Source organism: Adelges cooleyi, unplaced genomic scaffold (assembly GCF_023614345.1).
Source record: "Adelges cooleyi isolate 19-005CV unplaced genomic scaffold, UGA_ACOO_1.1 ACOO_flye_CR_arks_rails_tigmint_CR_PRNA_376, whole genome shotgun sequence".
NCBI lineage: Eukaryota > Metazoa > Arthropoda > Insecta > Hemiptera > Adelgidae > Adelges > Adelges cooleyi.
This window is the reverse complement of record NW_026096053.1, coordinates 7,422,441-7,438,397: the sequence shown is the minus strand read 5'-3', so window position 1 is coordinate 7,438,397 and position 15,957 is coordinate 7,422,441. Positions and strand designations below refer to the sequence as shown.

Genomic DNA, 15,957 nt, shown 5'->3' with positions numbered 1-15,957 from the left:
AAAATAAAGGATTAATGTACATTTTTTTTTATTGCTTTGTTATGAATAATTATTCTTTTTATTTGTGATGAATGAAATGCAAATACTACTCTCACGATAAAAAAATGTAAATAAAAATTAATTTTTAAATTGTTATTATATTATACGAAAAATAAATTATTCAAATATAAATATTTATTATAATATATTTTAATTATATATTATGTGTTATTACAAATATTGTTAAAACTAAAGGTCCGAAAAAATTGAAGTGGTTTTAAACACAATTACTATTATTGTTTTTAAATTATAGTACACTTGTAAGAGAACACATTTGTTTAAAAATAAGTCTTTGGTAAAATGATACTGATGTGTGTAGCCCCATTTAAATTTTTTAGCTTATCACAAAATCGTACAGTTTATTACAATGAAAATTTTGTATAATAAAAAATAGGTATTCGCCATAAGTTATCATTGTTTACTCGCCATGATTAACTTTTACGTAAAACAAAAGGTACGGGGTTAAAGCCGAGTTCTTGGACGACTTTGATTCTAGAATTTGCGTCAACTGTGCAACCGACATAGTCCTAACTGTTTCGTCATCACATTCTAACCACACACTATCGCTACCTTCTGAACTGTCCAATATTCTTACACCACAACAGTCTAAACTCCTGCACCATCGCCCCAAAGAAGACGCTCTACCTGAGTCGATTGAATCGCTTGAAACGCTACTAGTACTTCCCGAGGTCGATGATGTTTTTGAGGATATTTTCAAAAATCTGAAAAGACCGCTTGATATTGAAGACTTTTTATAGTTTGCAGGTAAAGTGCCATTAGGTGTTGTCGAAAGGCTTCCGGCTTTTCGTCGGTCTCGTGGACAATTGTCATACTCCTCTAGATTGTCTTGAGCTTTAACGTACGCAACATAATGACCAGATGCTATCGTCGCCCCTAAGTGCATGATAATTGCATACAGCTGATAGCTATGTGCCCGATTAGATTGCTGCGAATTAAGGGCTAGACACTCTTCGCAGAAACAATCGAGAGTCAGCGGCGTCGGCATGTGTTCATTGACTTTAGACACCACGGCTCTATAGATATCACGTGAAAAGAATTGTTTAGTTAAACTTATCATAAACCAATAATACCTTATCATAATTACCTATAATTGGTACAAAACCGTTTCAAGTGCAATGTCAATAAGCGCGGTAAACTCTCATATCCAACACTACGTTTGGCCTCGTTATATCGACAACATTGTTCACACCAATACTTATCAGTATCTTGTAAATACTCTTCGGTCACTATTGCAGAATGGTATAATTTATTTACATTTTCATAATCTAAAAAAAGAAAAGAAATTAAATATTCATAAAACTTTCCCATGATTTCCAAATTGATTTTCTATCATACCGAAAGAGTCATAATCATGTTCAGGGGAAATGTCTCCGTTAGATAAACCATTAATTGGAACACAAATATCGCAAAAGCTTTCTTTACGTTCGGTCACAAATTCACACTCTAAACAGGTGGTTCGTAATAAAGACACTCCTTGGAAATCATCAAACATTGACGTACTGCTACTATTGCTACCATTACTAGGAATACTGTCATGTTCGTCTATTTGTGAAGTATTTGTCATACCATTTACTACATACATTTGTTTATCATCTAAAATAACAAACACATTTTTTTTTTAAATATTTGGTCCATTCTTGTTGAAATATCCAATAATATTATTTATGCATACCAGCAAAATTTTCGTTTTCTGGTAATTTTTCATTTGTTGAATTAGTAGTAGTTGTTGGTAGTATTCCATTGACGGGCCTGGTTTTACTGCTAGACGCAATTTTTAATGACTTTCGTACGCCAGAAAGTAATTTTAATTTTGTCGGTGTAGGCTGAACAACAGGTGCGGGAGAAACAAAACAACTGGTTTGGGCAGAATTCTGCATTACCAACTTGCATCCCTCTCTAATATTATCCAACAGACATACGAGAAGTTCATGAGCGTCGTGTTGTTGATTGCCCTCAAATATAGGATTGACGTCTCTAATTTGGTGGGGGAAAAAGTGTGTGTTAAATCAAAAACTTAATTACTACCCAAATATCTATAGTACTATTAAATATAACTATTATTATAGTACCTCAGTGATTGTAAAAACACTTCAGGTTGATATGGGTCTGAATTGTCTTTGAGTTCGGAATTGTGTAACGCTTCAAATACTTGATGGAGTCGTTCGGTGACTTGAATGATTTTAAGGTCATTCATGCTGACATTAAACGATTGGCAATTCCACATTTTGCTGCTTACCGAACTCGTGCTACGGCCTAACGACGAACATTTTCCCTAAAAATAATAAAATACACAAATAAAACATACTATGGTGTTGGCTGCTGATCACAAAAAAAAAAAAACTAGTCCATACTTTAAGAAGGCCGTAAGTGGAACGACCAGTAATTTCTTGCAATTCAGTAATGAGGTGATGAAGATTATGCAAAAATGATGGAGCAAACCTCAATGTGTATAAAACGCTGTTAAGAAAACAAGTATTGCCAAGATTGCACAGAGTCGCAACACCGGGCGGTTCATTGCTCTCATTGTCGCACGAACAATTTATCTGTTGTTGCAGTTGTTGTTGTTGCTGCTGCTGCTTGATATGCCGGATAACTTAAAGAAAATTAATTATAAGATAATTGTGTGAATTTATTTTAGTTATGTGTAACACTAATATTAGCATATCATTTTGATTTTTAATATTAATTTCACAGAACAAATGAGAAAATAACAGTTGGGCCCATTTTACATCTCACCCATTTGGTACCCATGCTTGTTCATATCTCGCGTATGAATTTAGGACCGACGAGAATAATGTTTATATTTGAGTAGTGTTTTCAAATGTTGGATATTATACGTAAAGGTGTGAAACAGGCATTCAATGTGTTTACATTAAGAAAATTTCTGTTAAAGAGAAATGTTTTATTTATAACTGTTAGTCTATACTATTTAATTGTTCAACAAATTATGAATAAAGAGAACAATGTCATAATATACTTTTTTTTGCCATTTAATCTCAGAAAAAAGACTTAGTGCAATAACCAAATGTACTTAATTTTTGGAAAACCTTAAAAAACTGTATTTTAAATGATTACATTTAAATAATGACAGACAAACATCTCCACTTGTGTCATACTATCAAACTATAATATAGTAAATAAAATTAAGAAATGCATGTTTAATGGTTAGGACATTTAAAACAACAGCAAAATATTTTAGCATCAAACAATATAAAATCACAAATTTTAATATTGCACTGGGCCTTTCAAATCAATTTTTTATAGCTGATCAAGTTTAATCGGTTAACCCACTAAATACATGTACTATTATGTATGTACCATTAAGGTTTCATAAATATAATTTTGTTGAAAAATCAAACAAATGCTGAAGTTTCATTTTACTAATCGTCATAGTCAAAAATAAGGATTAATTCACATACATAAAAAAAAAGAAAAAAACCATTAAGAGTTAAGGTGTATAAATCCATACACGTATATCATTTATTTAAGTAAATAATTATATTAATTATAAAAATAAGTAATATATGTAAATCTAATTGCTAATGTAAGAAATTTGAATTTAAACAAATTAAATATCCATTTACTGGTCTTTTTTCTCATCTTTTACAATATTTGAATTATCTTGACCATGGATATCATCACCATTGGCATCATTATCATTATCGACAGGCTCGTTAAAAGCTTGTTTAACATAACAGTAAATAATTATTTGTACAATAATGACAGCAAATATTACAGAAATTGCGGTAACCTGATATCCTTGGATATTTAATAATTCACCAAGAAAGTATCTCATAGAAAAAAATCCAATAAATGGAAGAGTAAACATTAGAAAGCTATAGCCTAATAAATACCACATGACATGACTTTCGAAACTCGGTTCCATTATGAAAATTACAGCACTTAAATATAATAAATAAATGTAAAATACACAACAATATGAAAAGATGAGCTATAACTTTAATACAAATAAAATTATACTTCCAAATTTGTAAGACTTTTTTAAAAACTAAACTTCATTTACCAGGCTGATCAAGCGGTGATGCCATTGGGTTGAATTGAGAGCAAGCATAGGATTTAGATTGTAATTGCCTGGATGCTGATAAACACAACTTCTTCCGTGGTGGCTGTTCAGCTGCCTCTGCTGATGATAAAACAGTCATCTTTCTTAGCCCTAAAAGAATATATAAATAATATTAATTTTTAATTTTGATTCAATAAATATACAATATACTACATATTGTATTCATATTTTGAACCAACAATTATAAAGTATGAATGTGTCAAAGCGTTAAAGCAATTGTGATATTTACAAATATAGCCACATTTTCTGGCAGCTGAAATTACAAATAATATTAGACTTTCAGCTAACAACAGCTGATAGGATAGAAAGATTGATAGATTATACACTAGTAAAAGTGTACATCAAAATTCTTGATGCAGATAAAATACAACAAATACTAACTGCTATACTTCATCATTGTAAGAGTACTTTAAAATAGTATCGACATAAACTCAGGTGGATTAGGTAAATTAAAAGTACTTATGAGAGTGAGAGCACCGTCCTGTCTTACGACTAAGAAAGCCTGTCCGCCCCAAAGAAACTTGTCCGTTACATTAACGAAAAACCGTAACGTGATGTCGATATTAAAAAAGTTCGACGTTAGAACGTAAAACGTGCAAATTGGCATTGGACAGAGATGACGGCAGAATAAAATAATATACCTAATTACAATTAATGATAAATGCACTCACCAGTACACCATAAGAGATTTCATGGAAATGATGTACGCATAAAAGTCCAATCAACAAGAATAATTGAAATGTTCCGGATAAATACCGCACACAGCCGGCGCATCTAATAGTCTTCTTTTAAGTTGGGAAACCGTTTTAGTCAATTTCATCGGCCGTTTCGCTACGGTAAAATTCATCAACACCTTAAAAAAACGACACAAATCGATCCACCATTTTGTTAACAAGTAACAACACCGACTTGCGAGTTGCGCGAGCGGCACGGTTGGCAGCTGCCCGAATATCGGGCGGGCACGGATACGTGTGACCCTGGAAGAAAAAGGGAGATGAGAAAAATTTTAGAAAATTTTACCTGACGAGCTCGGAAAATTACTATTTTCATTTTTTGAAAATTTCAAAGAAAATTCAATTACGCATATTTGTTTTGGTTACTTTTTTTTTGCAAACAATAAAACGTTCGGCCTTATCACATTTGACTTTATTCTTCTAAGACTACATCCCCACTACGCAAGTGTTCGCTTACAAGTTACAGGTTATAATTTTATGTTGTGCGTTTGTTTATTGATATCGAGTATTTCTTTTGGAGTGTTGTTGGAAAACTTGAATTTTTCATCTAAGTTCGTACTTTACTTAAGGTAAGTCCGACTTGAATTACCGTTACTTCCGTATCTAAGACATTATCGTGTATATCCGGCACCGTAAGTCCTTTCGATTTTCCAGCGATAACTCCTATATAGCGGATCGAACCGGATAAAAATGTAATATATAATTTTTTTTTTTTTTATAGATGTCCGAAACTTCCGCGAAAAAAGCCCCCAAATCGGCCTCAAAGGCTAAACCCGCAAAAGTCATCGAGACCGCCGACAAAGAAAAGAAAGTCAAACAGAAGAAACGGCAAAAGAGGCCTTACGGTCGTCTGTACGCCAGAGCAGTGTTCACAGGTTTCCGTCGTGGACTCCGTAACCAGCATGAGAACACAGCCCTACTCAAAGTTGATGGATGTGACTCTAAATCCGATTCATGGTTTTACGTAGGAAAGCGAGTTGCTTATGTATACAGGGTGAGTTCCTTTATTTGTACATACAGTCAAACATGACCTAGTTGGACCCTAAATAAGCCAGATTTGATGTTGGGACTCTTCAAACACCTTTGCATGTATATTTTACTGAAATTACGAAAAACTGCTTGATAAGGAATTTCATTGATTCTGTCTAGGACAAGTTTCTCTGTATTTTAAGCACCTGGCTTTATTTTGTTAAATTATGGTAATTTTCGTTAACATTTTCTAAGAAAATACTGTTGTTCATTGACACACCAAACGTCACACAATCATAAATTAATTTTTAATTAACAAAAAATAATCATTAAAATTTAAAATCAAAATATGAAATTTTAATTTAGTAAATTCCTCCTTTTTTTTTTGTTAATCTGAATTTCACAAATCATTTAACATGATTTTGTCTTCCTACAGGCTAAGCGTTTAGTTCCAGTACCTGGACGACCAAAAAAGAAGTCTAAGGTACGTGCAATCTGGGGTAAAGTAACCCGCCCTCATGGTGCCACTGGATCAGTACGAGCAAAGTTTAAGACAAATCTTCCTGCTAAAGCAATGGGACACCGCGTGAGAATTGTAAGTTACCCAATTACTAAAAATTTATCCAGGCGATATCCATATCTTAAAATGTGTTAAATTTTTTATTCATTTTTTTTAAATTCTTTATCTTACTTGTAAGAGGACGCAACAGCGAGTAACTCGTTTACTTTAATTTTTAGGCAGTAATATAACTAAATTTTTTATATAAACAATATTTAATTTTCAGTGATCTATCAAAATACTATTTTTAATTTTAATTCTTAATAATCCACGACTTAGTCATGTAATTAATAAGATGTCTTTAAAATATTTAATGCATTGCAAATTGCTTATTTTCCAAATGGATAGTGTGGACCAGACTAAAATAATTTTTCCTTATCTTATATTTCTCTACAATTTTGATGATTCAAATTTCACTCTACTGGTACACTGGTACTCTTTCATATTGTACTAGATTTGGATTTTATTAGAACTATAATGATAAGAATTGTAATAAACCACATAATATTGATCTTTTTCATATAACATATTTACAATTTTTTTTTTTTTTTTCAGATGATGTATCCTTCTCGTATATAAACATTTGTAACACTGACAATTAAAAGTTTAAAAAAATAAACAAAAAAAAAGGATAAAAACTATACAACTTTTTATTTTATTTTACACACTGTAGTATTTATTGATCAAAAACTATTTGTTACAATATATAGTTATACTATATGGTTTTATAATCTGGGCAATCTCTCCAACTAATAATTCTACTAGTTTTGGGATCATAACCGTGTTTGACCAAAATTGCTGATAATCTTAATGTTTCTGGTGCAAGAATACCACTCTTTCGTGTCACAACTACTGTCCACATATGTAGTTTATCTATTCCTTTTACTCCACAAAATACCAAAATCATATGATCGTCAGGCTCCGCGCTGATTATCGTTGCGTTTATCTCGCCTGAGAACAAATAAAATCACAGTATAAACTACAATAATTACATAATAAGTATGTACAAATGGTCAATACCTCCCAGAGGACTTTCGATGGTCCAAACGCCTTCTTCTACTATGATCGTCGGCAGCTCTACTATGGCGCTGTGCTCTTCAGCAAACATTGGATTGTCTACATTCCAAATTTGTTTCAGCATAGTGTTGTTGTATCTCAAAAGTTCTCCGTGAATACAAACGTTATCCTCTACAAATTCTTCGGTGTACGATTCCATGATCATTATAGCCAAATACCATTTCCCTAATAACTAAGTTCGGTTCTGTTATAATTTCTAAAACAACCCAGCATTACACATTATTGTTTGTTACAGTGTTTTCCTATACTTACTCGATCTGCACTAAATTTGGTAAATGGAGCAATTTTTGGACACGGTGACATTTCTGGTTCGACATAAGGCGCTCCAGTTATTGCCGCTATTTCGATAGTTAACAACACAATTAATTTTGCCGAAACCATTTTATATTATGGCGTAAAGAATATGGATGAACACACACTGTGTCGTCCTATAGTCTATCTGCTTGTAATTTGTGAACAAGACTATCTTACGCGTGGGCAGTATGAACTACGTGATAAACATTTGACCTTAAAATAGGTTATTAAAAGTAGTAATCGAGTCCAATTTTTTAAGTATAGCGCAACATTTTTACTTCCGTCTCTTTAATAGATAACTTTTTTAAATAAATCGTTTTAGACATTACAAAGAAAAAATCCCACATTTGATAATCATTCTACTTATTTATTTATAACTTAATAATTAGCTGTTATTTCATTTGGAGTCTATTCAAAAAAAAAAGATGCAAATAAAACCAAATTATTTTTACTCAACACTACTATTTTAACCTTGTAAATAAAAATAAAAGCACTTATCGGTAAGGAGTGTCTATGCCTAATTATTGAGAAGTGCCAATAAGAACCACTTACTAACATCTATAATATAGGAAAGCCTATTGTATTAGTACATAAGTGTTAGTGGTCCAGAACAATGACTTTGTTAGTTTAATTAGTTAGATTAAACACGAAAGAAAACAAATAATTAAAAAATATCAAGTTCTGGCTCGATTTCAAAAAACAAATAGAATTGTAAAAAAAATTATTAATAAGTAGGTATTTTGACTTGCAATATTATCTTAGTTTTATTTGTTTCCTTGTGTCAAATGCAACTTCTCATTTCCATATCACGGCTTTCACTTTTAATTAATCCATTTTTTTTTTTAGAAAATTAAATTGTAATTTAGCTAATAATTAATATGGAGATATAATGATTTGGCTAGCCGACGCCATTTGTACAGGATAAGTTGGAGAAGATGTAATGCTCATAAGATTTGAAATAATATCAATACATCCAAATTAAGTCTAAATGTATGTTAAAAATGTATGCCCTAAAGAAACAACCACATCTTTTTTGTGAAACTTCCAATAATAAAAACCCAATCAAAAAGTTGTGCATAAAATTAAAAATTTGGTCAATATCAAAAGCATATTTCATTAAAGTATACTAGATAATGTCAGTAATAACTATTAATTTTGAATTATGTCAAACAACCAAAAATAATCATATTGTTTACATTTTGCACTGATCTGGATCAGTTATTGTGACCACTGAAAATTTTACCTCGAACTTGGAACTCGTATTTTGTACAATTGCCAATCTTAATAAAAAACTAGACTTAGAATAAATTATATTTATAATGTAAAATATAATAAATACGTACACATTAAACAACTGCAGATTTCATGTGGTGATATTGCTCTTGGCTCAAGTTAGTATGTAGTCTTTGACGCTCGACAAAATATCATTTAAAATAAACTCACCATGTCTGCCACTCATGAAAAACTTCTGTATTTAATGGTGCATTGAAAAAATACTTCAAGGTATGGATGGGTTTTATTAATTTTGCACATAATTTTACGATTACTAAATAATCTAACCAATAGCAATGAATGTATTTACACATAACATATTTTCCATGCTATACCCTTTTGAAGTATTAAAATAAATTGAAATTGTACTCATTAATATATGTAAAAAAAAATTTTTTTTTATATAGAATGTTTTTACTCGGAGAAAAAAACTTACAAGTCCTAGTCATAATTGCTCTTGTCAGAATAAAACAAAAGGTATTAATAATAGTAAAAAAACTAATTTTAGTTGACAAACTTAATTTAGCTACTGATAATTATGAGTCATGACGGATTTTGAACTTTGTAGTAAAATTTACAAAATACATAATGTTGTATAATTTATTTCACGATAATTAAACTAGAATAATTTTACAACCTGTAAAGTAATTATTTCTAAGTATAGAATAAAAATTAAGCACTTGTAAAATGTATTTATTTTTTTATTATTATTTGACATTTACCTTATGCTGTAATGCACATATTAAATTTTTAAACAAATACATGAAAATGGAATGTTAAAATATAAATGACCACTCTAATAACAAAAACAATAATAATAATAATTTGGTACTATTTTCCTCAAACATCCTCAGGATTAAACATTCCCTAAAATCAAAAAAATATATATATAAATTAATTATATGACTACGATAAAATTATAAAAATTAATCAAATAAATAAAACTGTATTTTCTTACCTTTGCGCGACGTAAAATTGAATCTTTACTGGCATCATAAGGGTGATCTTTTGACGGTATTTCGAGAACAGCTGGCACTGGTTGGGTATGTCCATCGATCACATGACGAATCATTTCAGCAACCTTTTATTATAAAAAAAAATGTTTAGTCTACTTTTATTTTTAAAAACTATAGTAAATTATAAAATTACATTTTGGTTGATAAGTATAATATCAATATCATCTCGTTTAACAAAAGCTTTAAAGCATTCTTCAATATCAATAATCGCTGTATCTATAAAAAATGAATATAACTCCATATGTTATTTTAAAAATCTATTATTAAATCCTTATGAGTGCAAAACAACTTAATTCTTACTTTTGTCTACAACCATGAAATTTGAATGTCTGTGTTTATTAATTTCTCCGATTCCGCCTAGCAAAAAACCAACACAAGTGTCCTAGACAAACAATAAAAGAAAAATGCTTTATATATTATTTCAACATTAAAAAAACTAAACATTTAATTTGTGTTCTTTAGTATTTTAATTTTTAAGACTTATATAAGTACACTTTTATTTGTTTAATCTTTGAGTGCTTGCATGGGTAGTATTTGCAATACCCATTTTGCAAAAACTAAGCAATATCTAAATGCATCAAGTCAGACTGGCAGGACTGACAAAGTATTATCAAGTTACAAAAAAAAAAAAGTACAACATTTTTCCCACACAACATTAAGAGCGGTACAAAAGCTGCCACGAAAGCGATGGTGATATTATCAAAAAAGTGACTTTTGAAAGTTCAAAGCTAACAATTTTAATAGACAAATAATAACAATTTTTATTAGAATTCTGTATATATTTGAGAAAACAGCATTTCTCGTTTTCTTCTGCCTCGTTGACATTTTTTGTAAAACGTAGTGGCATGCTCTAATGCCCTAGTTTAACATTATATTAAGTAGGCAAAATTCTAAAATTTATTATTATTACTATGACAAAACATATTAAACACTACACATTTTTAAACGTGTTTAGAATGATTAATAAAATATATTTAATTGGCACTAAAATAGGGCGGGTCTCGTAAAAACATAGATGAATTTCATATTAAATGATTTGCTAACAACTCATATTTGTTACTTACTTCATCTCCAATTACGGCAAGTAATTTTCCTTTAACAGCTGAATGCATAGCCATGGTTAAACTTTTGGAGTTTCTTAATTTTTTTATTCAAAATCCACAAAAAATGTGTAAAAGTCGACAGTAATTTTCAATTACTGCACAACAAAACGCATCCACTTTATCACACAGACGGGACCATTTTGTGATAGCCAAACGATCACATGTTACTTTGTTTTATCCATGATTAAAACACAAGGATTTATTTTTAAAAAATGTTGGTATACAAGATGGACATGGATTTTTATTTTTTTCGCCATTCCCATTACCCAGCTTGTTTTCAAAGGCTTTGAGCTTTTCATGTCCTGATTCTTAAGAAAATATTTAATAGCATACAAATATATTTATTTTGCGGAATAAATATAATCAAGCTTAAATACAATGCAATATATTTAAGCCACGAACCAGTGATATGAGTAAAACGTTTTATTTATTCTGTTTAAAATTTTCATTTAGCAAGCCAACTAGAAAAAAAACATTTCCTGCTCTCGAAATAGCATTTATTATACATAACGTATGTATAGTTATTTTACTTAGAAAATTGTGTGGCTTTCAAATATTTATAATTATCGGTCATAGCAATAATGATAATCCTACTAATTATTTATCCTGTTTATTGTACTTCATTTGGTTTATTTTTTTAAGAAAGTTTGCATTTTTAATATTTGATTACATACCTATTAAAATATTTAAAAGTACAAATATATATTTTTTAAGTCAGTGGTGTAATGAACCAAAATGTAAAAATTGCATTATAATTTACTTACCTACCCAAGGTAAATTATTATTTTTTTTAACAATATTGGCAAATGACAATAGCTTGTTGACTGCTGAGCACTGCCGCTGAAAATTCTGACCTGTCACCTATTGGGGTTTAAGTACCAACAACGCAATTGAAGAAATTCAATTTTAAACTTGAGTAAACCACTAAAGCCACATCATTCACTTTATATATTAATTCAGCGGTTCTCAACCTTATTATATTTGCGTACCACCTACACAGTTCAAAAAATTTTACGTATCACCTAACTTAACCTTTTTCTTTGATTATTAAAAATGCATACGTTTATTTTATGTATAGAATTTTATTTTATTAGTTAATTTGTTACTACAATATTATGACAATATATGTATATAGCTTTCCGAGTACCACAGGTTGAGAAGCGCTGTTAATAATTAATTATATTGGGTTCAAAATAAAAGGAAAACCATAGAGATGTATTGATAGCTATTGATACTATTGATAATCATAATAAATCATTTAAATTAATTAATAATTGAAAACATGTTCTATCGGGTCAAACTATGAATCTAAACCTTTCTCGAATCAACCTAATCGCGCACAAAAAAGTTCATAAATATCAGTTCAGTTGTTTAGGAGGACTTTGCATACTTATATAATGAAATAAGCTACTAGCATATTTCCTACTATTTTGAACCCAAAGTGTATGATGTGGCTTTAGTGAAACAGTTTAAAAAAAAGCTCAATTGTAAAAAATGTGTACAGATTGTATGTTTCAATAAAAGAGATTAAAAAAAAAAACCTATAAAATATTCAAAAATATCTAACTCAAATTATTATTTGTATATAATTGTTTTGGTCTTTAACTGAAACCGTAAATTGTTTTAGGTAATGCACAAATTGCTTAAAATTATGTTATGCCACATATTATAGGTTATAATTAGCTAAACATTACTTTAATAAAGTGTATATTTACACACTGTAATTTGCACAATTCACAAACTATACATAAATAATTTTACTTGCTAAAAATTATCATTTTAAAGGGTTCAATTAGATTAATATATTGTAATAATAATAAATTATATATGAATTACATAATATTATGATGTTTAATTTATACAAACTCAAGGTGCTTACAAAAATAAGTAAAGTATGATAAAGTTTAAGACTTAAGTTATAGTAAATACAAAAAATACAACACTCATATTTCCTTCCCTTATGTTTAAAACAAACTCAATGACTAACAAAGAAAAATAATTACAAACTACTTTAAATCAATTTAGTTGAAGATTTTTACTAAATACCACAATAAGTAAATGTAATTTTCATAAACGTGTAGTATAGCACAAATGAGTTTGGCTCAAATTTATATTTATTTTGTTATTAAAATTAATAATGATTGAAGTACAGAATTCAAAATCATTTTATACATGTCCACAATAAATATTTACAATCATTTGGTTAATTTTCATATGTTAAAGTAGTTTTAAATTTTAGTCATAATTAAATTTTCCATTATCCTGATGTGTTTCATAAACATCAACATCAGCCTCGGCATCTTCTTCCTCTTCCTCTTCTTCTTCTACTGCTCTATTTTCTCCGTCTCCTACTTTATCTTCATATTCCATTTCTTCATCATTAGGTTGTAATAATTTTTCTATTTGGCTTTCAACCATTTTTCGCTTTTTTGATAATATATTGCTTAAATATGTACGTGTCTTTTCTAACTTTTGCTCAGTCTTTTCATTGTGGACTTTTGGTAAGTAAAATACTGACGGATCAAACTCAGTTTTAATGAAATTCATTGTACAGTTAATCTGACGTTCAAATACTTCAAAATTTCTTACCAAACCCATTTTGATTTCAATGTTTTTTATATCTCTTTTTTGTTGTTTACGTTGCATAAACAGTTCCCGCTTTTTTAATACTAAAGATTCCTTTTCTTTTATAGCTTCTTCTTCTAATCTTTTCTCAATTTTTGCTTTTTTATCTTCCTTATCTTTTAATTGGGTTTCTTCTTTCTTAAACCGTTGTAAAGTACCTAATAAAGAACCAAACATACGCCTATTTCGCTCTTTTGTGACTTGATCACCTTGTTGGGCAGCTAGTACTTCTGTTCGAGATTTCATTATTTTTGAAGATAACATAACCTGAGATTGGAGGGTTTTCTTAGGGGCAGTCGACTCTTCTTCTTCCTCCTCCTCCTCATATTCCTCCTCTTGAAATTTCGGATGTTCTTCTTTGACAATAGTTCCTAATCTATCTTTTGCCGATACCCTACCAGCGTTTAAACCATTCTTGAAATTTTTGGGAGGTTCATTAGAATTTATAAAAACTTTACGATTCAAATTTCCATTTTTGTAATGAGGTTTATGGTCTTGTAGTCTTTTAATATTCTTTTTTAATGGATCGTGAATTTGTTTTTGATCTCCACCTATTTGTGGTCGTTTATTATACTTACCATGGTTAGGGTTGTCATCAAAAGTATCTCGGCCTGTAATTTTCTTTAATGTTTCATCCACATCATTTAATCCTTGCCGCTTTTTCACAAGATGCTCTTGTAAACGATCCAAAAGTGTAGTCATGTCGATTGTTTTAGAAAATCCCGCGTGAGTTCTAAATCTTAACGTTCTTAATTTCGAAGGTTAATAAAAATTACCTAATTGTTAAGAGTCTAATTTATAAAATTTAAAAAAACATTACACAATACATCAATAACAAATATTCAAAGTCGGCGAATTAAGTTACACAAACTTATTTAATAAAATAAATGAAAAAATTATCAGCACCGTCAAAAAACAAATAAAATTAACCAAAATGAAAACAAACTCATGGAACTCTTTGAAAATTAAACCTCTTATCAGTTAAACCTAATACCTATAACCCTTGTTTATCTTATGCTTAACCATAATCCTAACATTTGCAGACTTTCTACTCGATTAAGAGGAAAATAATATTCTTCGTTCGTCCCCGTCATTTATAAAATGTTTTATCTACTAACCTTAAATTTTTTTAATAGAATTATAGAAATATCAATTATCAAATATTGTGTTATTTTAATTTCATAATCGATTACCGTATTTGTATATTAATATTATTTAATGATTACATGTTTCATATTTCATTGGGCTAATACGATAGTTATTGCTTTTAAGAGGGCGTCGCACCGCTCATTTTTAAGGAGTAAAGTATAGGCAATTTTTTACGAAATCTTAATTTAAAGGTTAAACTGAAATGTGTAATTATTAGTTCAATAACTAGGACTCTATTATGGTAGTTAATTGATTTTTCGCACTATCACAGCATCCTTGAAAGCGATTTAAAATTGTTTTTTTTATTTCTACATGTTTAAGCAGACTGAAAATAACTCGCCTAATTTTGGTTTTATAGTAAAAGCCCATTGGCCCATTGGCCATTATAAAATTAAAATAGAACAATATTCCGGAGGGCACCTCGGTGCGTTTTTTTCATTATTCGATTTATAACGCTCAATACATCGTTTAGATATAACGACTATTTTAACATTTTTAAATGACTAACTTTTTAAAAAATTAATTATTTTTTATAGATATTATACCAGAAAACAATATTTATGACGCACTAAAAGAAAGCAACGAAGAAAACATTCTAAAATTCATTAAATTAATTAACTTATGTAATAAACAGTAAAATTCAATATTGTACTAAAAAATGTAAATGTAAACTAAAGGCTAATGACCTAATAGTCGAAGCCATATTTAAATTAAAAAAAAATATATATATATTTATGACGGTGACTACCATTGACATAATAGAATTTATGTCTATTATGTCAATGGTGACTACCGACGTTTGTAAAACTTTAGAACCATCACTATTATTAATAGGTATCATTGATTATAAATAATATAATAATAATATTATTTATAATCAATGATATTATATAATTTCACTTTTCCATAGATATAATTTTACGTTAAATGTGTAAATTTCAAACGGGATTCTCCATAAAAACGCTTAGAAATACAAAATGGAGGTAAAATATCATTGAAAAAACGAGAAATTATC

The 15,957-nt window shown here is 29.5% G+C and overlaps 5 protein-coding genes across 6 annotated transcripts; 1 reads left to right on the top strand and 4 right to left on the bottom strand.

Moving 5' to 3' along the window:
- Positions 1-209: 209 nt before the first annotated feature.
- LOC126841147 (ubiquitin carboxyl-terminal hydrolase 1) lies at positions 210-5,137 on the bottom strand. The gene is made up of 8 exons (XM_050577466.1): positions 4,816-5,137; positions 4,085-4,234; positions 2,412-2,653; positions 2,130-2,332; positions 1,733-2,034; positions 1,396-1,653; positions 1,145-1,325; positions 210-1,073 (listed from the first exon to the last, which is right to left on the bottom strand). The coding sequence occupies exons 2-8, from the start codon at positions 4,221-4,223 to the stop codon at positions 458-460; spliced, it is 1,941 nt and encodes a 646-aa protein (XP_050433423.1). The 5' UTR covers positions 4,224-4,234; positions 4,816-5,137; the 3' UTR covers positions 210-457.
- Positions 5,138-5,304: 167 nt separating this feature from the next.
- Positions 5,305-7,069, top strand: LOC126841151 (60S ribosomal protein L35a). 2 transcript variants are annotated; one of them, XM_050577469.1, is made up of 4 exons: positions 5,305-5,447; positions 5,600-5,872; positions 6,284-6,442; positions 6,962-7,069. In XM_050577469.1, the coding sequence occupies exons 2-4, from the start codon at positions 5,600-5,602 to the stop codon at positions 6,983-6,985; spliced, it is 456 nt and encodes a 151-aa protein (XP_050433426.1). In that variant the 5' UTR covers positions 5,305-5,447; the 3' UTR covers positions 6,986-7,069. The 2 variants fall into 2 exon arrangements, with proteins under 2 accessions (XP_050433426.1, XP_050433427.1); XM_050577470.1 differs by having other exon boundaries at positions 5,369-5,510.
- Positions 7,066-7,977, bottom strand: LOC126841148 (uncharacterized). Its single transcript, XM_050577467.1, has 3 exons — positions 7,736-7,977; positions 7,427-7,655; positions 7,066-7,357 (listed from the first exon to the last, which is right to left on the bottom strand). The coding sequence occupies exons 1-3, from the start codon at positions 7,862-7,864 to the stop codon at positions 7,122-7,124; spliced, it is 594 nt and encodes a 197-aa protein (XP_050433424.1). The 5' UTR covers positions 7,865-7,977; the 3' UTR covers positions 7,066-7,121.
- A 1,749-nt stretch (positions 7,978-9,726) lies between these two features.
- Positions 9,727-11,295, bottom strand: LOC126841152 (V-type proton ATPase subunit F). The gene is made up of 5 exons (XM_050577471.1): positions 11,130-11,295; positions 10,366-10,447; positions 10,199-10,281; positions 10,008-10,130; positions 9,727-9,916 (listed from the first exon to the last, which is right to left on the bottom strand). Exons 1-5 carry the CDS (start codon positions 11,181-11,183, stop codon positions 9,890-9,892), a joined length of 369 nt encoding a protein of 122 aa, XP_050433428.1. The 5' UTR covers positions 11,184-11,295; the 3' UTR covers positions 9,727-9,889.
- A 1,440-nt stretch (positions 11,296-12,735) lies between these two features.
- Positions 12,736-14,753, bottom strand: LOC126840475 (pinin). Its single transcript, XM_050576236.1, has one exon. It carries the CDS (start codon positions 14,493-14,495, stop codon positions 13,404-13,406), a length of 1,092 nt encoding a protein of 363 aa, XP_050432193.1. The 5' UTR covers positions 14,496-14,753; the 3' UTR covers positions 12,736-13,403.
- Between the last annotated feature and the right edge of the window lie 1,204 nt (positions 14,754-15,957).

Coding starts and splice junctions, on each gene's coding strand:
- LOC126841147 (XM_050577466.1), bottom strand. CDS start 4,223: ATGACTGTTTTATCATCAGCAGAGGCAGCTGAACAGCCACCACGGAAG. Junction 2,035..2,129: donor GTGTTTTTACAATCACTGAG/GTACTATAATAA, acceptor CCACCAAATTAG/AGACGTCAATCCTATATTTG. Junction 1,326..1,395: donor ACATGATTATGACTCTTTCG/GTATGATAGAAA, acceptor TTCTTTTTTTAG/ATTATGAAAATGTAAATAAA.
- LOC126841151 (XM_050577469.1), top strand. CDS start 5,600: ATGTCCGAAACTTCCGCGAAAAAAGCCCCCAAATCGGCCTCAAAGGCT. Junction 5,873..6,283: donor GAGTTGCTTATGTATACAGG/GTGAGTTCCTTT, acceptor GTCTTCCTACAG/GCTAAGCGTTTAGTTCCAGT. Junction 6,443..6,961: donor TGGGACACCGCGTGAGAATT/GTAAGTTACCCA, acceptor TTTTTTTTTCAG/ATGATGTATCCTTCTCGTAT.
- LOC126841148 (XM_050577467.1), bottom strand. CDS start 7,864: ATGGTTTCGGCAAAATTAATTGTGTTGTTAACTATCGAAATAGCGGCA. Junction 7,656..7,735: donor CCAAATTTAGTGCAGATCGA/GTAAGTATAGGA, acceptor AACCGAACTTAG/TTATTAGGGAAATGGTATTT. Junction 7,358..7,426: donor CATCGAAAGTCCTCTGGGAG/GTATTGACCATT, acceptor ATTTGTTCTCAG/GCGAGATAAACGCAACGATA.
- LOC126841152 (XM_050577471.1), bottom strand. CDS start 11,183: ATGGCTATGCATTCAGCTGTTAAAGGAAAATTACTTGCCGTAATTGGA. Junction 10,448..11,129: donor TTGCCGTAATTGGAGATGAA/GTAAGTAACAAA, acceptor TTGTTTGTCTAG/GACACTTGTGTTGGTTTTTT. Junction 10,282..10,365: donor TTTCATGGTTGTAGACAAAA/GTAAGAATTAAG, acceptor CATTTTTTATAG/ATACAGCGATTATTGATATT.
- LOC126840475 (XM_050576236.1), bottom strand. CDS start 14,495: ATGACTACACTTTTGGATCGTTTACAAGAGCATCTTGTGAAAAAGCGG.